The sequence below is a fragment of the Colius striatus genome, chromosome 3, assembly GCF_028858725.1.
Source record: "Colius striatus isolate bColStr4 chromosome 3, bColStr4.1.hap1, whole genome shotgun sequence".
In the NCBI taxonomy this organism is placed as follows: domain Eukaryota; kingdom Metazoa; phylum Chordata; class Aves; order Coliiformes; family Coliidae; genus Colius; species Colius striatus.
This window is the reverse complement of record NC_084761.1, coordinates 83320974-83348146: the sequence shown is the minus strand read 5'-3', so window position 1 is coordinate 83348146 and position 27173 is coordinate 83320974. Positions and strand designations below refer to the sequence as shown.

Below are 27173 nucleotides of genomic sequence, written 5' to 3'. Positions count from 1 at the left end.
TTTGCAATGCTCTCAATGCTCTCTGTACCCAGCACCTCAAGTACACCTTCAAATTACCATGATCCATAAGCCACCCAAGAAAGTCTTTGGGTCCCATCAACAGAGGTAACAGCCCTGCTGTGCTGCACCACAGCTCACCTGTAAAAACAACACAGGGCAGGCTCTCATGCCTGGGGCTAGGACTGGGACATTCTGCAGGTTGCCCTTATGCTTCCACCACTGCTGTCCTGCTTCGGAAAGGACGTGCCTAAGCTCAGAGTGCAATTACCTTTGGCTTTGCTGTGTTGGTGTAAGTACTCCAATTGCAGTAACTGACTACATCAATTACAACTCCCTTAAGACATACTGTTTTTTCATTTACACGATTTTGCCTTTAAAACCAAATGAACAGCAGGCTGGCATGGACACTTTCCTCCTGCAAGCTGCAGTAAACAACTGCTACAGAAATAAACCACAAGTGAAGTCAATGACAACTCAGTCCCTTACACATCCATCCCCCATGTTTCTGAGCACCTGACTTTGTGGAAACTGGACTTTAATACAGCAAATACACCGTAAGTTCACCAACTCTGACCACTAAAGAAAGAAATGTCGACGCTGTACTTTTCCTTTTTTAAACAAATATTACAAAATTGAATTTTATTGAGTTTCACACGAGATGCACTTATAAAATTGATACAGAATGTCATTCAACAGAAAAAAAATGAAAGCAATTCCAAGCTTTCTTTAGCAACTGCTAAGTAATTCAAAAATCAGATACACCAAATTGACAGATAATCTAAATTTCATTGTGTGAACATTTCCAATTAGTAGAAAATACATCAAAAATTGAAGAATTTCAGATTTTTCCCCAGCACAAGTCCTCTTCTTTTTACTCTCATCCCTGAACAGTAACCACAGATTTTGGCCATTACTCCAGCTTTTCTGATGGAAGAGGAGAGGCAGAAAGACTGCAGCAACAAGTTCCCACCAAGCAGACCACGCTAACCTGTATGGCAAAACTACTTCATTACCACATCTTATTTAAATACATAACTCTGTCCAACTGTTTCCATTTGCCATATGTATTCCTACTTGTAGTCCTACAAGCTTCAGAGACTTTCATATCCATTCAACATCCATAAAGAAAATCAACATTGGCTTTCCCACTCTGACAAATTATGAAATTAGCAAACAGTAAATTTTGTCTTATTTGTTCAGCACTGTTTGATCCCTTCCCTTGGAAAGTGAAACTGGTGCCTAGTTAAATACCCAAACGGCATTTGAAGCCAATGCTGGGGTTTAACAACAATATATGAAGAATTTATCACTGACTAAATGGTCTATTCTGATACATGTCTCCAGCCTAAGTTTTCAGCTCAAACTTATTCCACTTTTGGTCTGAGGATTCCAAACCATCTTTCATCAATTTCCTACAATTGCATGTCCCACCAGGAATTAAGATGCATAGGAATGCTGAAAGGCTCTTTATAGATCTCGTCCATCTACTGAAGTTTGGCTCAATTAAAATTGGCTCAGTCAATTAAAATGGATAATTCTGAGTTGATTGTCAGTATGAGCATTTATAGGCATGTTCTCAGGCAAGTTAATACATGGGTATCATTCTTACCAGAGTTAACCCAAAATGCAGTGTAACATTCTTTCCTGCTGCAATAATGTCATACCACAGAGCTCCAAAACACCACTTGCTTGCTGCAATTAACGTTGCCTTTCCTCAACATATAGAAGTGCCCTTTTATTATTTTTTTCCTACAGCAACAAAAAGTCCTCAGCTTTTAGAAAATAATTTTATAAATAGTTTTCCTTGCAGGACACACAACACATGAAATGAATACGCTTCATATTTGCCCAGCTAAGCAGAACCTTCATTACTTCGATCTTTCCTTCGTGTTTAGTATTTAGATAAAATAGTATGCAGTAAGTCTTTCATTTAAAGGCAAAATTTTATTCTGATTACAAGATTTTCAAGATACACCTTGAAAAGATTTTTGTTGACAAGAATAACTATCTTGACTCACTGTTTTTATGTACCAATGCTTTATGCGTTTGTTGATCTAAGCACAAGTTTTGAATTCTGCTTGCAGGTGTTTAATAAAACAAGGTAACTGGAAAGGCAAGCTTCTGCTCAAGTTGTCATACATTTCCTGGAACATCCTTACACTGGAGGCACCTTCAGGAAAAGTAGTATGTTCTGGAAGCATGGTTTCATAACGCAGAATAGGATCATGCTTTTTTCCCCAGTCTATTTTCCAGAAAAGTGATACTGCAGCCCTGCCACCAGGCTAGAGGCTTACGATCCGCCACATTCTCCAGAGGCAAGTTAAAGATCACTTACTTGACCTGACCAGATACCAAGTCAAGTTACTTGCAGAAAGAAATTAATATTTTTTTTTCCATTAATAATTTAAGTTTTTAAATAAATATTTACGTGCCTTTTTTGGCAACTGTCCATTCTGGTAGCGTTTGCTGTCCCAACAGCTCAGTATCCTTAGCACATTGATTAAAAAAAAAAAAAATCTTAGTCAATTCTGTTTCCACAAATAGTAAACCTGTCTATCTCCAACAAGTCTTTCTTTGTAGACCTGTGTTTTAACTCTGAACTGTCTTGGCTTATCTCTTTTTCTTCTCCATCAGGAGTTGTCAGAAATTGATCGGAATTGCTTGTTACAAGTAAAGAGGGTGTACTCTCCTTCTGATGCACAGGCTGATTGGTAACTGATGTAGATCCATTTTCATCTGTGGACATTCCTGTTGGAACAGAAGACAGTTACAAAGGTCATCGTGAATTTAACACAGACATATTGTTGCATCTGTAACATCCAGATTCATCCAAAGCTGTCCTGAGAAAGTGTGCTGCTTCAAATCAGCAGAAGGATGCTTTGTAGAAGCTGCTGACACCAAGCCACTAACTCTTTTTAGTTATATCAAAAGAGATTTCTTTTTCTAATTTGGTAAAATGATAGAATATTAATTCTACAGAAGTTCAGATAATGAGCAAGAGCATAAGCAGCAGATGTTAGGACATACATTGCATTCTTCTGCTTTACATACTCATTTTTGTTAGCTTAGGCAAAAAGACTTTTCACAGTCATTGTGTGAATGGCACAACTATTTTCTACTGAAATGAAGAAAAGGAATCTCTGTAGTGGGAAGTAGATGTGTCTAATCCTCTACATAAGTACAATAAGCCTGGCTTCTCTAGAGACAGCTATAAATGGCTCATAAAGTGCTACACACTTTAATAGCATTGGCTCCTGAAGCAGGTCTATTAAAGATGTCTGGTTTTATTCCTACATTTACTTCAGTGGAATTAAATACTGGCTCCATTAACCAAAGATACTTAAGTCATACCCATGCATTGTTTACACATTTTGTTCAAACATTTAAAGAATTAAAATGCGCAAGCAAATGACAAGGAAATTAACTTATTTACTATCTCCTCATAAAGACTGAGTTATTGTTTCTAAAGGAATCTTAAAAATGTAAGGTGGAAAGCACTGCAGACCATCTCAAGGGAATAAATATTGTGTGTCAGGAATGGCAGCAAATTACCCAAATTACTACAGAAACTTCTTTCTGTATAGCATGTTTTCACAATATACCATCCACTACCTGAAGGTACATGGATTACTCTCTACAGTCTTATGCAAGTGAAAGGCACTTAACTTGCATCAAGAAAGCAGAGTAGTAGTGCTAACTGTAAAACTTTGTTACAAAGGTAAGAGTTTGTCAACTGAGCAACTTCCAGGAAAGCTGGTCAGTCTATAGACAATTACCAGTAATTAGAACTTCCAACCTTAAAGAGCAAGTATAAAATTTTATCCTTCAAAATTCTAAACTGTTTCTGTAGATGAGGTGGAAACTCTTAGGAAAATGACTTACATTATAAGCTGATGGAAAGCAGACCAGATTAAGTCCCTCACCCTCATTCTAGTAAAGGATGGCTTGAGAGACTGCATTGAAAACAACATGCTAAATGGGGCACAAGGATTAACCAATAATGCAGAGCCCAGCACTAATAATGCAAACACACATAAGCCGTGGAAGGTAAAATATTTCTTTCACATAATTGTGGTTTCTAGTAAATAAGGAGCTGTTAAAAAGATACAACTTTCCTGAATAATGGTTAAAAATGGAGCTTTTTAATCACTGATGGAAGTTAAGAATATTCTAAATAAAATCAGCAAAAGCTTTTTGATTGCTACTTTTCAATGAAAATCTTCCCATTGAAGGCAATAAGCATCCCTGCGGATTGACCTGGTAAAACTGCTGCTGCTTCAGCTAAAAATAGTCTTTAGGATTTATTTACTAGATGTTTAGGGATCCCTGTAAGTAAGTTTGATTTAAGTCTCATATCCAAGTGTAGTATTAGAGTATTTAATTAAAACATTGTCATTATGATAGTCATCTAATGAAATGCAAGAGACACTCTGTCCAAGTCCCACTACATTCTTCCATCGTGAAACTAAAGCAACTTTATGAATTTCAGTAATTTAAAAATACAATCTGCACCAAGTTCCTGCCTGCTGTGATTTGACACAGGTAAGATACAGAGATTTATGGCAGAGACACTGACAGATTCTTAACTCTGCTATTGCTGGCGAGACACTATGACGACCAATAAGCACCTTACATTTCAAGCTATTCCAAGTCTTTGGCAAGCAACTGGGTGATCACAATAAAAGCCTCACTGTTAAGTTCTCTAGGGCTCTCATTGAGCTCTTCACAGAGGAAGAGATACAATCCAATTCACTTGACTGGAACAATGAAGGTTTCTGTTTCCTTCTATAACGTGTCACAGGGATTTAATGATGCCCCATTCCAATGAGATATTAACAGTGAATGCTGAGGACCTGTACAAGAAAATCACACTCCACAGACTCAAAAGTGAAGTGAGCAGAGACCAGCTGAAATTCCTTTTTGGATTTCATAAAGCTTTTCATTCACGTGCTCATGACAACTACAAGTAATTACACCTTGTGTGCCATGTTTTACATTAATTTCCATAACAAATGCATAGACTGCTTCCTTAATAAACTTCAGCACTGCCAGAGATGATGTGTTAATATTTACTTACTTGTGCAGTGACATGGCAGAAGGCATTGGACTAGATCATCTTGAAATGTTTCCTCCAACCCAAATCACCTGATGACTGTGATTTTCAAACAAAAGCCTCCTACTGTTCTGATGTTTCTATGACCTCTATATATCAGGATGCAATCTTATCAGAGACAAGTCTTTATAACCAAAAGACATATGAATTAAAAGCAATAAATTCTCTCCCATTTACAGACTTGTGTTCACAGCTGTAGTATGGTACAATTAAGGGTTCAGCAACAGGGTTACTGTGTAGTGATGTCACACATCTGGTTTAATACTAGACTAAGTCGGAAAGCAATTTTAATTACAGGTGACAAGAAAACAAGGCAGTTAGCCTTACCTTGGGTAGATTTAAACATGCTTTGCTGTTTGCCAGCTGGCTTCCCTGGGGTGGCAATCAGGACAGGATTGAATAATTTCTCCTCCATTTTAGCCTCCTTTACATATTGACATGATTTGCCCAGCAATACAATACTGTTAAGGACTTTTAGAGATATTAACCTGAAAGGAAAGATTTGGTTACATATTTGCATATTAAAATAACTGCATATTATTCATACTGAAATTACTCATATTTAAATAATTCCATATGATTGCTGCTATCTTAAAAGGATGGCTAACTGTGCTGGTTTTGACAAGAATGGTTCCCTTTCTTCATACTAGTTGGTACGGGGCTATGTTTTGGATTTGGGCAGCATTGATAATTCAGGGATGCTTTCATTATTGCTGAGCAATGCTTACACTAAATCAAGGACTTTTCATCTTTTCCTGCTTCTCTGCCAGCACAGAGGCTGGGAGTGCACAAGGAATCAGGAGGAGACACAGTCAAGACAGCTGACCTCAACTAACTGAAGGGATATCCCAGATCATATGATATGCTCAGCATATAAAGCTGGGGGAAAGAGGAGGAAATGAGCGATGTTTGTAGTGATGGTGTTTGTCTTCCCAGGAAACCATTACATGTGATGGAGCCCCGCTGTCCTGGAGCCCATGGGAAGCAGGGGATTGATTCCTTGTTTTGCTTTCCTTGTGTGTGTGGCTTTTGTTTTACCTATTAGACCGTCTTTAGCTCAATCCACAAGTTCTCACTTTTCTGATTATCTGCCTCATCCCAACCCTAGAGAAGAGTGAGTGAGAGGCTGTGTGGGGATTCGTTGTCAGATGGGGTAAAACCAAATACATTACATCCCTCCAATAGCAAGATCAAAAGGTAATTTCATTTTCCTATTCGTTTCAGGTTCAAAGTTGGATTTTTTTTGTTTGTTTTGTTTTTCAGAAGTAATCAGGAGAAAACCATCAAGATTTATGTTAATTTAAGAAGGGCTACAAGGACAGTTAAGCAGCCATTTAATACATCAAATCTATTATATATAATCTACACAAATCAACCTACATAACAAAAGTGAGCCAAATGTAGACTCTTAGAATTCATTCTCCACTCCCATTTTTATGTATATCAGTAACAGACTAAAAAGAAGACTTCAGCGAACATAGACCAAATCCATGGATCTGTGAAACTGGTAAATCCTTAAGTGACCAAAGCAGGCTTTTGCAGCAGCTTCACTACCTCTCGCTGCATTAATGCAATCAGCACTTGTCAAACAGAGAAACAAAGTACGCTGCACTTTTAAGAGAATTTTATGCAACACATTTACTTGTCGAAGAAATTTAGAGAAATGGAAGAATGAGCAGGGTAGACCACTTTCAGTACTCAGAAGAAAAATGACATTTTAGTATCCAAGCAACCACAATGAAGATATCATTTTACACAAATTGAAAGCCACAATACTCTACAATTTCATTAGGTTACTGGGACAGATTTTGTTTCTGGGAGTCGAAATGCTGCTCTCCACTTGAAGTTTTAGAGGTGTTTTTTTCTGTACTTTTCATGTAATATGCTTTTGTTCTGACAAAGTAGCTGTTTACAGCATGATCTGACAGGGATTTAATGAGATCAGAAGTTGAAAAGGCCACAAATCAACACTTCACTGTATCAGTTCCAGTTTCTCATGGAAAATTATGCAAGAGTTTCTCCTTTATTCCTTTCTGCCAGTCCACCTCAGGTTCAAATTTCTAACAACAATATAAGCTTGCAGTTCTCCAAAATCCTAGAGAAAGAAAATTCATATGCTGGGCAAAACTCTTTAATAGTATAACTTACAGTATTACAGTTGTTAAATAGCAATACAAAACAATGCTCTCCACATTACAGTCTCAAACCTTTGCCCAGTTAACTGTTTCCTCACATATCTATGCTACCCAAATCTGCCGAAAAGCTGAAATTTAGGTTAAAAAAACAGAGAGGTCAGTTGGCTCCAAATCTGAGATCACAGCAGAAGTAAAAATCTGTTTTTACTTTTCAATAAGGACACGATAAACCATAACATGTTTACATTTGTGACCTATGCTTCCAAAGAGCAGCATTCAATCCTTCGTGTTACTCACATTACTTCTTCCTGCCCTCCATCCTCCAAGCTACACAGATACCAAAAAAACTCCAAGACTGGGCTGCAGCAGTGGAATAGTAGATGTAGGGAAAGTTGACATATATTAGGAAAAAGGGAAAACCACTGAACCCCAGAGTTATAGAAAATGAAGGGTTGGAGGAGACCTCTAGAGATCATCCAGTCCAATCTCCTGCTAAAGCAGGTTCACCTTGATCAGGGTGCACAGGAACGCATCCAAGCAGGTTTGGAACACCTCCAGAGGAGACTTCACAATCTCCCTGTGCAGCCTGTTCCAAGGCTCCCTCACCCTCACAGGAAAGAGGCTTTTCGTCACATTCAAGTTCTCAATTCGTAACTGCCTGAAATCCAGCTTGTGCCCCTAATTTCTTGTCCATCACTGGGCACTACAGAAAAAAGAGTGGTCTAATTTTCGTGACGTGTCCTTTAGGTATTTGTAAGTGTTGATATGGTCTCCCTTCAATCTTCTTTTCTTCAAGTTAAACAGCCCCAGATCCTGCAGCCTTTCCTCATAAGAAAGATGCTCCCCTGATCATCTTGGTGGCCCTGTGCTGGACTCTCTCCAGCCCTTCCCTGTCCCTCTTGAGCTGAGGAGCCCAAAACTGGACACGGGACTCCAGATGAGGTCTCATCAGGGCAGAGGAGAGGGGAAGAAGAACCTCCCTCAACCTGCTGGCCACACTCTTCTTGATGCATCCCATTGGCCTTCTTGGCCACGAGGGCACATTGCTGGCTCATGTATTTGTTTGTTGTCAATCAGGACTCCCAGGTCTCTCTCTGCAGAGCTGCTCTCCAGCAGGTCAATCCCCAGCCTGTGCTGGTGCATGGGGTTGTTCCTTCCCAGATGCAGGACTCTGCACTTGTCCTTGTTGAACCTCATGAGGTTCCTCTCTGAACAACTCTCAAGTCAGTCGAGATCCCGCTGAATGGCAGCACAGCCTTCTGGGGAATCAGCCAGTCCTCCCAGTTTGGTGTCATCAGCCAACTTGCTGAGGGTATCCTCAGTCCCCTCGTTCAGGTTGTTGATGAAGATGTTGAACAAGGCTGGCCCCAGAGTGATCCCTGTGAAACCCCACTGCCCACTGGCCTCCAACTCGACTTGGCACCACTGATCACTAAGCCCTGAGCAGAAGATAAGTCTTGAACTAGGTCTGGACCCAGCTACACATAAACCCGCTTCTGAGAAGGTGTTTAGAACACAAGAAGGTCCTTTCTGAATCTTGTGACTCAATGAGAGCATCTCTCTGGCAGTTTGTCTGCCCGCATCTTCTATGCAGTATATATTCGAGTGTACCTTGTCATCAAATCTTGTTAAACCACTGTCACGTTCACTATCAAGCATTATTAAACTGTTGTTTAATATCAACATACATCTTACTACTTCTGAGTGAACAGCACTGCCCCATCTGCAACAGTACTGAGCTTGGTATAGCACAGCTTGAATGTGCTGATCAGGGTCTAGCGCTTTCAAATAACACAGAGCTGGCTTTAGGGAGAACAGAGCACTGCGTGTGGCACACTGTGGAAGAAATCCAAGTATAGTGCAGAGCAATATTGTTAACACTTCTAATTTGGCCTATATACCATACCTGAAAGTTCACATTTATGTTCTACTGAACATAAACTGTGTTTAGACTTACACCTAGTAATATCAACAGAAGCTTTTTTCACATATCTGATCAAATAAGAGTAAATACTTTTCAATTGTGAGGATTTACTTACCCACAGTAGAAGAGCACAACACAAACATAAGCTAAGACTCCTTGTACTTTTATTGAGCTTGTTACGACTCTGATGAGCTGTTTTAAGGATAAAAATTAAAACAGTTAAAATGTACAGCACACAATTATTAATAGAATATTTTATCAGACATTTCTTATTTGGTAAATTCAAAACAAAAGTAGAAACATTTATAATCATAAAATTATTCCAATGTTCCCTTTGGTAGTTAAATTAGTCTAATTATTCAAGACTTTGGTTTGAATTTGTTTTATGCTATATTAAGTTGCAACTTCGCCAAAACTACAGTCTGTTAAATGTTTTCTTCACCATGGACTTTCAAGTAAAATAACAAGTGAAAAAACCTCCCCTGAAGTCAAAGGCTAGAAGCTGAGTTAACAATTTTTGAGAAAAATGTCAGGAGATGCTGATGCAGTAAAACAGAATTTGTATTCCACACTATGCTAACACTTTGAATACAAAACTACTTTGTGGACTAGGCATATGAGTCTCAAGTTTCAAATGATCCTGAAATCTCACTTCAGTATTTCAGAGAGTTGCAAGTTAGCAAAGCACTTAGTTTTATTTAAACCTTTTAGTAGTCAGGATTATCATATCAGAACGCAAGTAAAAAAAATTCCCCTTTTAATTAATTTATCACCCACTGTACTTTATGTAGATATAAATCATTATTATCATCATAGTTGTTTTGTTTTTTTTGTTTGTTTCTTTATAAAAAAACCTTGAATAAAAACTAGGCAAAGCCTGTCAATAGTATTTTCCCCCATGTCTATGGGAGAATATTACATTTAAAAGTTAATCTTTATTGATATTCCAAGAAAAATTATGCATTACCATCTTTGCTTGCAAAGGATATATTCTCACTATGATGATAACTGCTGGTTGTCTGTATGTGTGTAAGCAGAAAGTCAGAGTAGCTATTTACAGAACACATTCTGCAATAGTTAACTCAGAAGAGACAGTATGTGGACACAATTCCAGTAATGAAGTGGTCCATTTTTTAATCAGCATATCCATGAAACAAGGTCAATTATTTCAGTATCATGTATTCTACAACAGCTCAGAAGCTCATTACTGTGTATAAAAGAAAACTTAGTCATTAAGCACATCATTACAGGGACAATCACAAGGAGTCCTATGAAAAATAAAAAAACCCAACACTAGTATACTACTGCTAAACCTCAACCAGCTGTCTTGACTATTACAAATGAATGAACAGGATAATTGCAAAACAGAATAAAAGTTTAATAGGCAGAGATGTAGTTTTATTCCACTGCAATAATTCAAGTGCTTCTAAATTCTAGAAAATTAATATGTATTTGATTTTCTATGAAAGGCTGATAAACACAGTTACTCATGAAGTAAAAATTAGCATGTGATACACGTTATACTGAATGCTAACTCAAACTTGTAGCATCATTTCAGTTACTTAGGGTGATCATTTCACCCTCAAAATATCATAGCAAGACAGCTGTCTCAGAGCACATATTCTCAGAGTAAGATCTTACTGACAGGAAAGATTCAACTTACTAAAACAGCCAGTGGAAGAGGAATGAAACCCATCCTTCTGGAAACCGAATCACTATAATCTGTATACGCCTAGGGGGAAAAAGACAAAAAAACCCCAGGAAGAATAATGAACTATTTATGCAAAGGAATGAGCTTATTATAGCTTGGCATAACCTCTAGATAAGACTCAATCTCTGCTCACACACACTACACCAGTATAAAGTGTACCTATGCACAGTTTGAAATTCAAATGCAGATAGCTGTACCCAGAGAAAAATGTAATACTACCATGACAGTAAGATTAGCTTCAGTGCTCTAAATCAAGAGCAACTGGAGTACAATACAAGTCTCTAAATTGAGAGCAATTAGGACACTGAATCCAAATGCACTATGATATTTCATCTTTTTTCTATTACTTTGACTTTGATCCACAAATACTATACAGAAAATCCCATAACAACAATAAAAGAACAATTATCCATCACACTAGCAATTTTAAAGCACCTACAAACGTTCACAAGTCGTCTCAGGATAATTGTGTTAAAAGCATTTTGAAAAGCTGTTTACATTTGAACTCTCAAACCACAACTACTTCACATGACAGCTTTTATGCAGCACTGAACGTTATGCCAAAGTTAGCATCTACATGATACTACCTCACTTCCCACAGGGATGCTTAGGTATAGAGTTTTTAGAACTAGTAAATCTTCTTTTAAATTATCAACTATTTAAATTATTAACTATTTGTAATTGTAAGTGTTGAACTTCTTTATGAGGTATAACTACTACATTCCTAGCAACAGCTATTAAACATGTCTGAGAAAAATGACATGCATTATTGTAACAAATTTTACTTAATAGTGAAGAGCACTCATCCAGAGCACTCGCTAACAGTGAGACTCATCCAGGAAAGTTGTGCAAAAAAATAGTACTAATGAAAAACACCAGCAGTCTGTGTGCTCTGTAAATACCTGTATCACAACAGTAACATGCATGGTGCAAACACCCCTATGCATCTGTGCACACTGTCTGTGAAGAAATACCACAAATTCCTAATGAATACGATATTTTGATCCAACACAGTTAAAATGAAGCAAAAATAATGTAATTGAGAATTATTTCAAGAACATCTTGTTAAGCTTGCTTCCTTACTTCCCATATATCTCAAAAAATGCCAAACTTGTTAAAACCATCCCCTGACTGTATTTGGAGGAGACTTCTCAACAATGTAATAATTAAAGACCAAACTGACCTGAACAATTGAATAAAATTAAGAATACAAATACCAAGGAAATATTTCTGTTATGTCTTCTTAAAAAAAGCAGAGTAGAATTTATGTGCTGTGGATATCTAACAATTCTGAACGTATTTCTTTCAATATCTGTTCCAATATCCCACCATCCTCCCATCCACTACATCAGTTAATACAAGAAAATGCCTTTCTTTCAGGCTTACGTTTTTCTGTCGACTGCTAACAAGATCAAATGCAAGACTGGCTCTGTATTCACTGTAGACCTGGAAAAAATCCAGCACATCAGATGTGTGATTAATTTGTTGTCACACTTATAGAATCAACAGAGATATTGATAATATTTTTACTGAAATATTTTACTAACACTTATGCACAGGCTGAAGGAGTCAAAGTCAATTTTTCTGAGGTCTAATAGCACCCTTCAACAGATAAGCTTATATTTCTGTGATAAAGTAACTTTTGCATATGTACAACAAAAAAATCCCACTATACTATGTGTTTGGGATTGAATGAGATTTCATAAAACATTTACTGAATTTGAGGATTATCAGAACCACAAAGTAGGAGAGATCACATTTACCTTTTTTCCTACAGTTCAAATTTGGTTCAAGCTACATGAAAGTTAGCACTGGGATCAGATTAAAAAAAGGAGAGGGATTACATATTAAGCAGTTGATCGCATGAACAAAGCAAATTGTATCAGAAGGTAAGTCTGTCTTTCTCTTTGAAACGGTTCTGCATATTAAGACAGAACGGCATCTATTTTAAGGATAGTGTTAAGGATATTTTAAGGACATGTGGCAGGGCAAGTTGCACTGTAGGTGTTCAAAACTTCTCAAAAAGTCTGACTTAGCAACCATAAACCTCTAGAACTTTATACAAAAAACGCAAAGTTTGTTAAATAAACCTTGTAAAGTTGTCACTTGCTGCTCCCATCCTCTAACTGTTTCAGTACACTGCAGCATGCTACACTCTTAAACTATCACGACTTCGTTACTGCTCTTTTCCACACTCTCTGTATGAAAGTAGGGCATGCATAAATGCCTCTGGCATAAGGGAGTTTATTAAGTGCATCTGTTAAACTTATTTTTTCACTGCACAATGTAGTTGCTTTAGAGATGCTGAAAAAGATAGGACTTCCTTCTGATCTCATTTCCTGAAAAGTAGTTTTAATAGGAAAAAAATCTGTCATGTTTTCACAAATTTATCACATGCATTTTATTTCACAAAATATGCAAGACAAGTGGCTAATGTATTGTGCCATAACACACAATAAAAGTAACCTCAGCTACTCCTTTAACAGAAGGACGCTATAATATATATGGCCTAAGAAATTTCAGGAGTGGGAAACTAACATAACCTACCTCCTATTAGTGCTCCAGGGACAGTGGAAAAAATTATCTCTGATTGTAGATTCCATCTTTAACACACATGCAAGAACAGTTTCAGCAGCCTCACAAGATATGCTATGCCTAAAACTTGAATTTTAACCTACAGTCCATTCTGTACAGAAGAGGTAGAAGCTCTGGCTAGACTGTAGAACAAGGAATCTTCTGCCAATTTAACTAGTGATCACTTCAAAAACCTGTGATTTGCCAGTTATGTGAATTGTCATTATTATGTCAATATTACACAACACTCAATAATTTATGGATCTGGAACTTCTAATTTAGAAGTAGAGATGTTTGTTTCACACTATAAAGAGCCTCAGAAATATATTGTATCAGGAAATTACCAAGCTTTCCCAAAAGACATCCTAGATATGAAAAATACATATTTTCACATTTTTTTGCAAAAGCATATATGCAGGGTTTCTTTTTTTAATAACAAAATAAATTACAACTTAGAACAGCACCCAGTATTCTAAATGGGATACCTACATCTGCTGTGATGTCATTGAATTTTGTTATAAAGGCATGTTTCACAATATCCACTGCAATTTCTGAAGCAACCACCATACAAACATCTGGGAATAACACCCAAAGATGATCTGAAGGTTGAGAAAAAAAAAGTTAGGCCATTTAAGTCAATACCAGTATACAAAACAAAAATTACAATTATTACAATTATTATTACTTCAACAGTCAAAAACCCCCACGAGTCTGAAGAATTTCTAATTTTATTCACCATTCAGCATCTCGTGTGCAGGTTCTGGTTTATTCCATTCCTGCTCTAGAAACTTATCAGTACTATACAATCACATCACAATCAGCATCAGTCTTTATTCTGTAAAGCTCATCTCTACTAGGAAAACCACCTTTGCACGTATTAGATAGCAGATGTTCAGTATGTATGCAGAATGGACAGTGCACCTGAGGTTTTAGATGCTTAAGGAAAAAATTAGGTAGACTGGTAACATACAAGCAAAATATATCATGCCAATCTGGGCTTGAAATTAAACCAAAGTTTTAATAAAATCAAAATGTTACTCAATATTTATTCAGTATGGTATTGAAATACTAAGTATAAAAATATTAAATTATGAATGGAAATTATTATGTTATCCTCTATCAGATTTCAGTCTCACAAAAAAAAAATTCTCTAGGGGATTCTTTATACTCAATGTAGTCCAAGGAAAAGGAAAGGCTTGGAAGAAATCATTCAAAACTACTTGAAACGTAATGATACATGCTTGTTGCATTAGAGCATATACTTCTAGCAGAAAAGACAGTCACACTTACAAGATAGCCAGAAATACAAAAATTAAGATTTTTCAAATTAAGATTCCTCAATTAAATGTTCTCGTTACCCTATCCTTCAGATTGAGGAAACAGGCAAGAGATACAGTTGTTCACAGCACAGCAATTTGTAATTTTGTATTTAATTTTCCTACTAGCTTACTTACCTGGATTCCACGAGAACTGTTCCATATTTCTTAGACATACAATTAGCAGCAGCACATAATTGGTGAACCTCTCCTTTATATCTAGTTAAAAAAGACACAAAAAGCTGTTACCTCTGAAGAAATGCTTATTTGCATACACAGATATTTCATTCTGACGTTCCATCATCTATGAAGTTGTGGTCACTTCAAGTTATAAGCAAGACAAATTTCATTTTTAACAGATGACAGGTACCCAAATTGCTACATACTGCACCCAGTAGTGAAGAGGAAAGAAAAAGTGTTTGAAGATAACTATTACACCTTATTTTGAAGGTTACTACTAGTCTTTCACATTGCCACCTTAAATGGGAACAGCAAGATACATCAGCTCACAGTGATTGAAACTGTAAGAACTGTAACACAAAACCAGTACAACTTGAGACTTATTCCTACGACTTGCCTTGCCAGGCTAGGCAGGGTCATTTCTTTGTACTGTGGTAAGGTTCAACACAAGGTATTTATTTCCTTGAATATTCTGTGGGATTCTACCTACTGGTTTTAAGGCACAAGAAACAGCAATGTTCAGAACAACACACAAGGATGGAGCTGTTCAGAAAAAGACTTGATTTCGTCAGCAGCTGTCATCACCTCTGACTACAACGTTCATGGCTGCAGTCACTGTGTTCTATTGTAACAATATCCCTCATTTGAAAAAAGAAGTTTCAAAATACCAGCAAGCTTGAAGGAAGGGAGTAAAAAGAAAAGAAAGACTCCCTCAGAAGAATAACTAACTCACGGAGTTCAAGAAGAATGAGATTTCATGCACACCTACAAATGGGCTCATTTTAGGGTGTATAAACTCATCTCTCCATATGGGCTAGGGAAGGCTCAGAGGAAGCACATTTCCAAATCAGAACAAGTGGCTTTATACATGGTAGAAGAAATAAGAAAATCTTTCAGTAAAATAAGCGTAAGTACCAGAAAAAACAGGATACCAGTGAATTCCTGACCCTATTTTTTTTTGTTTTCTGCAGATAACACTCCATCAAGTCAAGTATGTACTTCTGTGGTTTTGAATTCACCAAATACTGCCCAAATTACCAGAATACGGTATTTTCTGATAAATCTAGTTGTAACATTTGGTAACGTCACCGATGGACTAATGTGCTGCCTAGCATTCCTTGATCTGTATTGCCTATCACACCCATTAGTGACTTGAAAATAATCGGTTTTCAGACTTTTGCCCAAAATCTCAGAACGGTTTCATCTTGTATTTGTCATGTTGTGTACTTCCACACTGCCTCAACACATCATTAATCAGCAACACACAGATCTCATCTTCAGTGCTTCAGACCCAAGGGAGACCCATACAGATAGAAATTCTGAAGTGGGAAGTAAGGACCTTAATTCAGGCCTGTAAAGTGTGTCTCCAGCCAATCCTTCAGAAGTTTATTACCTGATCAGTGTATGTTAGATCATCAGTCAACAGGATTAAATTTAGAAGGGAAAATTTTGTCCTTAAATTTCCTCTTATGCTGTAATAATAAATATTTTTACCCGACTAATTTCAGAGACTGGATGACAGGCTGACACCTATTTTTCCTGTTCGTTCTGGCTTCCCTTCTAATCTGTTATCTGTGCTGCCACAGCTGTTCAAGGCTGCTCGGAGCAAGAGGAATGAGTACAGCTGCTCTTCATCCTCGTCCCTCTCATGAAAAATTGTCAGAAAAGCAAGAAAGGGAGAAATGGCATTTTACAGCAGCTTCAACAGCAAACTCAAAATGATTCAGAAATTCGTTTCATTTCTCACTGTCACAGACAAGGACAAAAAAAAGCTTCAGGATATCCAAAACAACCTATGGTAATTGCTGCTGAATTCCAATTAAAATTTCAGCACGCAAAGTAGGCACCATTAATGTTTCAGCATTTACTAGGAATTTATTTGATGTTGCATATGTACATGTATTTTTTTTAACAGGCAAGAGGAATTTCTTGTACCATATATTGCCACTTCTTAGATGATGTGGTGAACTACAGAAGAAGTGACACTACATACTTGATTTCCACTTAAGGACATCAGGCTCTTCAGGAAAAACAATGGGGAAATCAATTACTATATTTGTGAATCTGGGGAAGCTGTGATAAGCTACCAGTGCTAGTGTTCAAGTACAGAGAGCTCAGGAACTGGCAAAAGGAAATGTCTCTATTCTGCTTCAGCATGATGAAGAGTAAAGTGGGAAGAAAGAAAAGAGGATCTCTATTCTTTGTTATTCATCATGACAATCCTTAGGAACAATGACATAAGCCATTTCAACTCAGTTTCAAACATATCCCACAAAGTGTTGGTGATAAGTTGTTTCTCAGAATTTATACAGTATAAATTTTATATTTATGTAGATAAATTCTATATATACTCTATATATTCTATATTACTGTGCAATTGTATTCTATACAATATAGTTGTATTAATATATAATAATATTTAATGATAATGTTACAGTATAGCTGTAATAACTGTCCATTAGTAGACAGGGTTAAATGACACCATCTGAGGACACTTAAAACAGTCTTCAGCTACCTTCACAATCACATGATTATTAAGTTTACTTTCTCACTCTTTATGGTCTTAAGTACTGAAGAACTGACAACTACCACTAATTCAGATAAACTTATCCCCTTGACTGATCTCTTCCTAACGCATACTACGCATAAACTGAAATCTAATATCTAGGTGGTCCTGCTCTGGCAGAGGGGTTGAACTAGATGATCTTTCAAGGTCTATTCCAACCTTTAAGATTCTGAGATACGGTGCGTAAACTCTACTCTTGATGGGGCTAGCCCTGAAGCCTGGCCACTGTTCTCATGTACCACATGAGAAAGTAGTTTGAATTCCAGGGACCAAAAGTAAAAATAAAGACTGATTAATATTTTGAGAAAGCCAAACAGGCTTATAAATTAGGAACAAAGCAGAAAGAACAGAATTAAGAAAAAAAAAAAATTATAAAGAAAAAAAGTGAAGTTCCTAAAGCTTCACAATAACCACGTTAAATTTTTGAGTTACGAGATTTAAAAAAGTAAGGAGAAAACTGGCCAAACAGACAACTGAAGCAAATAATGCAATGCACTGCACCTAATGTACTTCTTCATAAAGCACAACTGTATTTCATGAAAAATTTAGTTTACAGCACAGACTGAAAATAAAACATTTAAAAGAATAAAGGTAGACAGCATACTAGGCTTTCAACGATGACTAAAAGAGTTTATAGTTTTGGTCCACTCATTTACTAATCCTGAACCTTACAACTAGGTTTACAGATACGTATTTCAAAAAGAGAATATACTATAAGGTTTTAGGTCTTTTGTACAGAAGTCTTTTCCAACAGCCAGAGTGTTTAGATTACCCAGGTGCATGCAAATTTCCTAGTAAAAGTCAGGGTGAGAATGCAAAAGCATTTTGCTCGTGCTGACAAATCAAAGCTGCGAGAGATGAAATATGAATTCTGCAGCTGTAATCTCAAGCAGTTATACAAACCCCAAGATTGCCATTGGTCTCCTGCACCTAAAAGACTAATAGTCTTAAGTTCCATTAAATGTGTATCTCACGGTCTGCTGAATTAGTTTTCATGAAGATGATTCAAAGTTCATGTAGTCCTAAAGTTTTCATGAGTTAGCTGTTAATGGTAGAATTTTAAATGGCCACACAAAGGTAAGGATTACTGACTCCACTGACACTTAAGTGTCATCAGGTCCAGAACTCGAAATAGTGGGAAAAACAGTAGAGCAGCTTGCTATCTACAAGCCAGTGTTGAGCACAAGCCAAGTGAATATAATTTCACTATTGTCATATTTAAACTGGAAGCTTGGTGGCACTTCATATCCTGGTGTCTGACTACATAGTGTCTTCAATACCACACAGAGCTCTGCAAGGTACTTCAGTGCACGATATAGAACATGTCTTAGAAAGTACAGCAGATACAGTTCCTTTCTGTTTTCATGCTTCTATTCACAAAGTTACTTGTTTTTGAATTTTATTTGTAGCAACTTCTCTTGCTTACAAGGGCTACTCTTGAAGTTACAATTAATATGTTTCAACACAAAGGGGGTTTCACCTCTTCATGACAATTCCTCAGATATCTCTGTAAGACTACTTTTTCTCCCCCAAGAATCTGTATCTTCAGCTTCTGTATACTAATAAGTACCTTTCCACTTTCTACTTTAGCAGTTCAGTTCAGTCCAGGCATGCAGTGTAAGCATACCATGTTCCAGGACACAAAGAGCACTCCAAAAGCTGATGGGAAGCTCAGTTCACAGGACCAAACTAACCTCAGTTCCAGGGCTAGGATATAGCATTGGCACAGCATGCCAACTGCCCTACCATTTCAGATGTAGGAAATAAAACATTTGAAGGATAAAAAAGTTACCAAAACACATGAACTAAAAATGAGGACTTCATGCTGGGGGAGTCGGGGTGATTGTACGCAGAGGGGCAGGACACTGCGGAAGGAGGAGACCATGACACAGGCCATGATGGAGAGCCTGCAGGCCACAGAGTCACACACAGGAGGCAGAGAGGAGCTGCAGCCCTCAGGATTAATGCCTGTCAAGAGAGCCCCGTGCAGGGCTGCCCAGCGTGAGGGACTCTATGCTGGAGTAGGAGGACCAGCAAGAAGTCCTCCTGCCCTGAGGCGAGACAAATGGCAGGAGCCATCAGAGCAGGACTGATTGAACTCCCCATTCCCTGCCCCTCTGCACCGCTCATGGCAAGAGGCAGTAAAGACACCAGGATCAAGTGCCTGAGCTTGGGAAGAGGGGAGGGGTGAGGAGAAGGTGGTCCTAAAGGGCTGGTTGTGCGTTTCATCATTGTCTCATTCTTGGGTTGTTTTCTGTTTACGTTTTGCTTGGCAGTAGATTAAATTAAATTAAGTTTTATTTTCTTCCCCAAGTTGAGTAGTCTGGTCTGTTTTGCCTGGGACCACAAGTAGCAATGAAGCCCTCCCTGTCCTCAGGGATTTCCAGTGCCTCTTGGTGACTCTTCTCATCCCACTGGGAGGATGAGAAGGGAGTGAACCGCTGCTCCTGGGTTCTTTGTTTCTGGCTGGGCCAAAACCACATCACTCATCTGTTTTCTGCCAATATTTTGGTAAACACCAGTTTTAGATGTATTTAACTCTACAGCAGTAACATTAATCTAAAAATTTAAGAGTATTTAAATCTTGGGACGAAACATACATAGTATTAGCATTCAATAAACACTTTTATCAACTCATCTGGGAAAATTAACGTTTTGGGGTTTTAAGAAGTTCTATGAGGTAAATTAAAATTTATTGCTAATTTTTCTGCTACATGGTATTTAAGATTTTATGTAAATAGTATTTCATCCAAAGCATCACAATTGTCATTTATTATTTGTATATAATATTCAAAACCTGAAGCAAGTCTGCTTAGAGTTTAACTATTGATAAAAAAAACATGAATAATCTGTTTCTAAATAAGCAGCTACATTTTTTTTTAATCTATCGAACAACTGAGTCGTCTGGTTAAAAAAATTACGAGTTGGAATGAAAAAAAATATTGTGTTTGCTTCTCTGCATGAACACCACTGACAAAAAAATTCACATGCACAAAATAGCAGAAATGTGTTCAAAGATCAGGAAATTCTACAAGCAAAGAAGCTCAAGAACAACCTTAAAGTGCAATTTCTTCCATTAGTTTTGAAACCAAGCATTCAAAAAATACTCCAGATGGGTGATATCCCGTGATGGGAGATTCTATATACTAATACTTTTAACAGTTTGTCTTCCTGAGGCACACCAAGTATGAGTTTGCAAATTTCATACTAAGCAGCAACACAGTGCCAAAAGCACTATTCCTAATTATCCTCTACTATTATCTCAGTAGCATCTCAGAAATTACAGTCATCTCTGATATTTCCTTCATAAGTCAGCTACTTCATCATCACATTCTTTTTGGGGAAAATTTTTCAAGATCCATCCTCACAACAGCCAAACAATAGGTATTCCAAGATTCCTGTCAACAGCACACTACAAAATCAACTTTTTAAAAAACAGAGAAGAAATCAGACACTTCCAAACATGTGTATTTTGCATTTACTGTAACTTAAAAGTGAAATTTGTATTAAATAATAACTTAAGCACACAGTCAATAGATTGTTATAGCATCTTAAATTAAAAACTGACATTTAAAGAAAATAAGTGTCCTTGGAAGTGAAATTCCAATTTCATCCTATGGAACCAACAATAGAGGAGGTGATGAATGCAAGTCAGAACACTCATATTCACCAAGGCAAAGCTGTTTGAACAATAATATTAAATAAATCAATAAATTAAAAACGCAGCCTCTCACTTCTCATGTTCTCCTGATTAGTACAGCTATACATACCGCTATTCGACATTTGGAAAAGATTGTTCTTCTCAAACTTCTTGAAAACACTTCCTTTTATTTCAACGAACTGCAATTTTTAAAAAACAGTTGGTTAGTTTTTATTAAAACGTTTTTTAATAAACATAAACAAATCAGACAATGATATAATATGCAAATAGACATGATACTCAAAGATGAAGGCTGCTGAAAAAAATAGGGTAGCTATGTAATAAAGCTACATACTTACATTATTGGACATCATGATCGTAAGCAGTGATTTATTGTGAGAATTGAAGGCCACATTCAGGGTTGTTGCTTGAACCATTATAAGAATAGCATGCAGGACTAGATAGCAGGGTTAAGGATGCGTATTTGGAAATCATTTTTTTGCACAAAAAGTACTAAAAAGCACCAAAATTCAAATTTCCTATTCTGTTTCCAAAGTTTAACAAAAAAGTTTCTATCTCCCCATCAACTAGATTTAGAGCAAGACAGTACTTAACACTATGTACTGTGGGAGTTGCACACAAAGGGTTAAAGGTGCCAGTACAGTGCCCGCTTATCTACTGTGCAGACCTGGGAGGTTGAGGCCTGACAGATCAGCATGAGAAGCGGGCAAGGAAGGAAGCCTTGTGGAGGCAAGATGGTCCTAATCTGCCTATAAATCATGGGATTGAGCAAAACAACTCCAGTTTCAGCAAAGTCTCGGTGCCCAGAGTGAGGTAACTGCTTCATTAACTGTGAAATTAATATTATAGTTAACATGCTTTGACATCCCTAAAAATGATGAGCAAAACAGAGTATGTGCTAAACATATATGACTATGTTCCTCAACTCTCCACCAAAATCATGTTCTAATCCTTGGCTTTGCAAAACTGCTTTTGACGAAAGTCCCCAGGGGGATCTGACTAGCAAATGTCAAGCTCTCACCCTCCACCTGACATGTACACTCAGTGCTTTTGTAGCATGTAACAGTTGTTAATTTTTCTTGTCTAAAAGATCCCAATGACATTAGTCAGGAGAAATAACCTGAAAGAAAAGATCTGAGATAAAGATTCAGAATTAGCCTAAAGATTTGAGAGAAACCAGAGGAAAGTACAAGAATTCTAAATTCATCAACACACTTAACGGACTCTGTATTTCTCTACAGACTATTTTTAGCAGTTCACCATAGGGTTACTTCATGCTAAACTCATTTGCATGCTGAATTTGCATGAGTTTGTCCCTTCATTTCAAGAACACATTTTCAAGCTAAGTGTTTGTAACATTCCACTAAATATCACAAACCCCCAGGTCTTTGAGACCTTGTAACCCAAAATATTAAAATACAAATCAGAAATCGAAGTGAAGTACCCATGAACCATCCAATTACTGTTTTCCATTTTACTACACATTATGTATTAAAAAGATGCTATCTACTACTGCAGTGGTGTGCCATTATGAAGGTTTTCCTTAAAATCAGTTTAAAAGTTTTTTCCTTCAGTTAAAAAACCTGTAGTACTGGAAATCTTACTTTGAAAGACAAGGAACACTCATTTAGGAATACTCTAAATTTTTGAGAAATAATAATGCAGAGCAACTACTCTGCAATTCAGTTTAGAAACATTTGCCATTTATCAAAGAGAAAGGATACAGACATACAGCACTGCCATGAAGAAGTGAGGAATCACACCTATGTGAGCTCTTTTTCTCTCCTTAGGTTCTGTAGCTGTCCAATAAAGAGCATCCAAAATATCTTGTCCAAATGAGGAAAACAGACGATCAGCCACCTAAACAAGAACAACTTTTTACTGCTTTAATGCAATATTTTTCTCTCCAACACTTCAATATGACACCGTAAGTACAGCTCAACCTAAAAAAAGTTTCACATATTTATCTTTCCATCTCTTATTCATACCATTTCCACTCTAGATTTCACAGTGATATTGTTCCTTTTGTATACTCAGCAGCTTGCTTTCCTTCTCAAATTTACTATCCCCTTTTTGACAGCACTTACAATATATAACCATGTAATGTTATCTTATATGCTTCCTTGGAAGACATCCAAGTACAGTTCAAACATCATCCTTTGATAAAACAATACGTACATTGCATCAAATCATCCTAAATGGGTTTTTTTTCCATCCCTCCGAGTTTAATGGAGGAAAAACTAATGAAAACTGAATTTCACACATGTGGTAAGGAACAATATCAACTTACAGGTACAAAAAGAGCTGAAATTAGATTTGGCTGTACTGTTTCCTTACATCTTGGGTAAGGTATATACTCAATACAAATCTGCATACAGCAGAATTAATAGTACTACACCAAAACAGCAAGTGATTAAGAACTAAAGATTCTGTCAAAAAGGGAAAATAGTTTGGAAAAACTACAAATATCTGTAATGTGACCCAAAGAACGTATACACAATTAGGAAATAACTCTAGCAGTAATGTGGACATCAATCTAAGCTTGTAATTGACTATCACAGCAAGAAAGGTCCCGTGGAGTTCCATCAATCCCCAACACTTCATCATCAGTAAGCATGCAAAACTGAAGATCACTACAAGGAAAGACTTTTTTTCTGCCAATGCAATACAGTTGAGTAAGTTAGAAGTGAAGCTATACAAATTAACAAAAATAGTACTTCAGAGATTAAATTTGGTGTCACAAGGCACATGTCTGCCTAAAAAAACCCAACTCTTTTGTTGCTTGTTAACTCAACCAAACAGAATCAGTTAAATATGATAAAGTGATTATCTCTGCCTAATAAAGACTCACTGTTTTTCTGCAAGACATGTTAAAAGGATTTTGGACGTGTTAAAAGGACATATAGCAAGTCAGAACTAGGTGCACAAAGTACCTGCAAATATTGAACCATACTTATTAACTAGCAAATAAGTTCTTGGGACAGCTTAAGTACACTTAGATTTGGGATAATTTCTTGATTTTTTTAAGAGTTCTAGATGTAAAGATACTGAAGGAAGAAGTCATACAGTTCAATTTACTGAAACCAACATTTACTGAAGATTTCTAAAATATGAAGGCTGAATTAAAACATTTACTGTATGTGTCAAGTAAACTGTACTATATGCTGGTCTTTAATAGAATGAACAAAACCACGGGCTTATAAACGATCATAAACCTAAAGTTCAAAACCCCATCAGTTTGAGAGATATTTACAGTGGTATTGTTTTCGGCTCATAAATTTTGTAAATTGAGATGGTCTGCATTACTTGGTTCCTGCTCATTTTGATGACCCATTGAGTAATTATAACTGGTGTAGTAACACCAGCAACAGAATGATTAGAGTTTGGTAAGTTTTTGTTCACAATATTGTGAGGGTTTTAATAGGTAAGATGGTGGTTTTGCTTTCCTTTTGATTTAAGCAGTCCTTGTTTTTTAGCTGACAGGACAGAAAACATTAAAACCCATCACACAATATTGTTTGCTTTTCCAAATACGACTTACCTAAACCCTACATGCCGGCTCCAGGCTCCAGCAGAATTCCATGGTGAGTGCTGTCACCAGCCTAACGCACACTGGGGCTTCACAAGGAGCAGGAGCCAGTGGGTCTGAATCTAAAAAAGAAAAGTTTCATTTAACCCATATGTGCTGAATGCTCCCGTCAGGCCACCAATCTGGAGCATTCAGCACATCATTTTAAGTTTTCACATTCCTCATATTTGTCCAGGACTTTTCCCCGGACTTGCCAACAGCCGAAAACATTAGGACATTGTAAACATCTCTGTTGCTCAGTGATTTAACTAAATGTAAAAAAAAATCCTTCTATTTTGAAAAGTTGCGAAAATTTATAGTTTATTACTTTTTTAAAGACTTTTTAACAGATCCTCACAAAGCACTGGTTGCATTAGTAGCACGGACTTAAACGAAAATTCACTGAAGTAGTCTAAACAAGTCAATATTCACACTGTTGAAAGCTGACTATTAACTAAGTCTTTCAGTGGATCCAATAGAATCATGGAATGGTAGAGATCATCTAGTTCAACTCCCCTGCTAAGCCAGGTTCACCTAGATAAGGTTGCATAGGAACATGTCCAGGCGGGTCTTGAAGACTTCCAAGAAAAGAGACTCCACAACCCCTCTGGGCAGCCTGTGCCAGGGCTCCCTCACCCTCACAGTGAAATAGTTTTTCCTTATGTTTAAATGGAACTTTTTGTGTTCCAGCTTCATCCCATTACCCCTTGTCCTGTTGCTACCTACTACAGAAAAAAGGGATGTCCCAACCTTGTGACACCATCCTTTACATGTTTTCTGCCAATAGTGTGACTGCAACCTAATGCGGTAGAGAAGTCCCTTAAAAAATATGCCCTCTGCTTGGCATGCTGGGTTGTATGAGACACCATGGGAACTAAAAACCACTTCCAATTCCCAAGTCTAATATTAATTTTTTTAATAACTACGCATGCTAACAGACTTCTCCCTTTCCTAAAAGAAAAGCAACTTGGGTGGCAGTTCTTAGTTGAGACACACACTTTTGGTTCTGCCGGAAGTCGCAAAGAAACACCACTCTTCACCTCTTCACTCAAAACGGAATAGTACATGGCTTTCAATTCACAGCAAACACTGTAGTCTATTCAAATTACGTGGTTAAGTACATAGTGCTGTACTTTGTTAGCTTTAAACAACTTCAAATAGTCTTGAAATAAACAGAAATTACTATTTTGAACACTTGGCTTTATTTAGTAAGTGATAATATCTTCCACATTACTGAACTATATATGGATATTTCCAAACAAAACTGAAATCCACAGCGCCAATTTAATATTTGTATGTGGTTTTCAGCAAATCTAAAATCAAAGGAAACAAAACCCTGTGAATAAACAACTGAGGAGGCTTGTACGATATTTATTTCAACTAGTATAATAAAGTGTGTTATAAATATCTAAAGGGTGGGTGTCACAAGGTTGGGACATCCCTTTTTTCTGTAGTAGGTAGCAACAGGACAAGGGGTAATGGCATGAAGCTGGAACACAAAGAGTTCCACTTAAACATAAGAAAAAACTATTTCACTGTGAGGGTGAGGGAGCCCTGGCACAGGCTGCCCAGAGGGGTTGTGGAGTCTCTTTCCTTGGAAGTCTTCAAGACCCGCCTGGACATGTTCCTATGCAACCTGATCTAGGTGAACCTGCTTCTGCAGGGGGTTTGGACTAGATGATCTCTAAAGGTCCCTTCCAACCCCTACCATTCTATGATTCTATTTTTGTATTTTATGAGGAAAGAACAAATGTCTTCAGACAAGATACTAAGATTTTGCACAAAGTGTAGTCCCATTTTAGCATACTTCAAAGGTATAATAGATGTTCAAAAAAAGGACTAATATTATTCAGAGATCTCACAATTCTAGTAGCACAACTCTAGTGTACAAAAGGACTCTGATTGAGTCCTTTTAAGAGGTTGTATTCCTATTATGTCCTCTATTTGCAGAACACAGATAAGACTGTAGGTATGAAAACAGTATTTACTCTGTGAATCAGTGATAACAGAAGTGCAATTAAGGATGCTATGCTTTATATTAGTAACAAAACAGAAACAATTTCCCCTCCCACCAGAATTTCTCCTTATCTTACCTCTCAAAAAAAAACTCCCTTTCCTGTTTAACTATATTCATTCAACCTTGTCTGCTAGCCAGGTCTGAGACAAGTTAGGCAACAACATGTGTCCTTGAATACAACAAAAGCTAATTAAAAACTAAATTCCACATCTTCTACCATCTTCCTTCTCTCTCAAGATGTTATCACTATTTCAAATCTATAGCTTCCACTTCTCTCAATTAATTCAAAACCTCATTCATTCCACTTCTTGCATTTCCATTTAAGACAGACTTCCATTTCCAGTTCTCAGGTTTCATTCAGCTGAACTGATTAATTAGCTCCAGGAACTAGGCAACACGAAACAGTAC

General features: G+C 37.1%; 1 protein-coding gene across 2 annotated transcripts in view; it reads right to left on the bottom strand.

Moving 5' to 3' along the window:
• Positions 1-1924: 1924 nt before the first annotated feature.
• Positions 1925-27173, bottom strand: part of TAPT1 (transmembrane anterior posterior transformation 1) — a 47589-nt gene continuing 22340 nt past the window's right edge. For both annotated transcript variants that reach the window (XM_061992342.1, XM_061992343.1), the window contains 10 exons: positions 22905-23040; positions 21519-21616; positions 21290-21359; positions 14912-14992; positions 13947-14056; positions 12270-12329; positions 10836-10904; positions 9288-9364; positions 5441-5601; positions 1925-2748 (listed from right to left, as the gene is read on the bottom strand). In XM_061992342.1, the coding sequence (XP_061848326.1) occupies positions 2519-2748; positions 5441-5601; positions 9288-9364; positions 10836-10904; positions 12270-12329; positions 13947-14056; positions 14912-14992; positions 21290-21359; positions 21519-21616; positions 22905-23040 (1092 nt within the window). In that variant the 3' untranslated portion in view covers positions 1925-2518. The remainder of the gene's footprint in view (positions 2749-5440; positions 5602-9287; positions 9365-10835; positions 10905-12269; positions 12330-13946; positions 14057-14911; positions 14993-21289; positions 21360-21518; positions 21617-22904; positions 23041-27173) is intronic.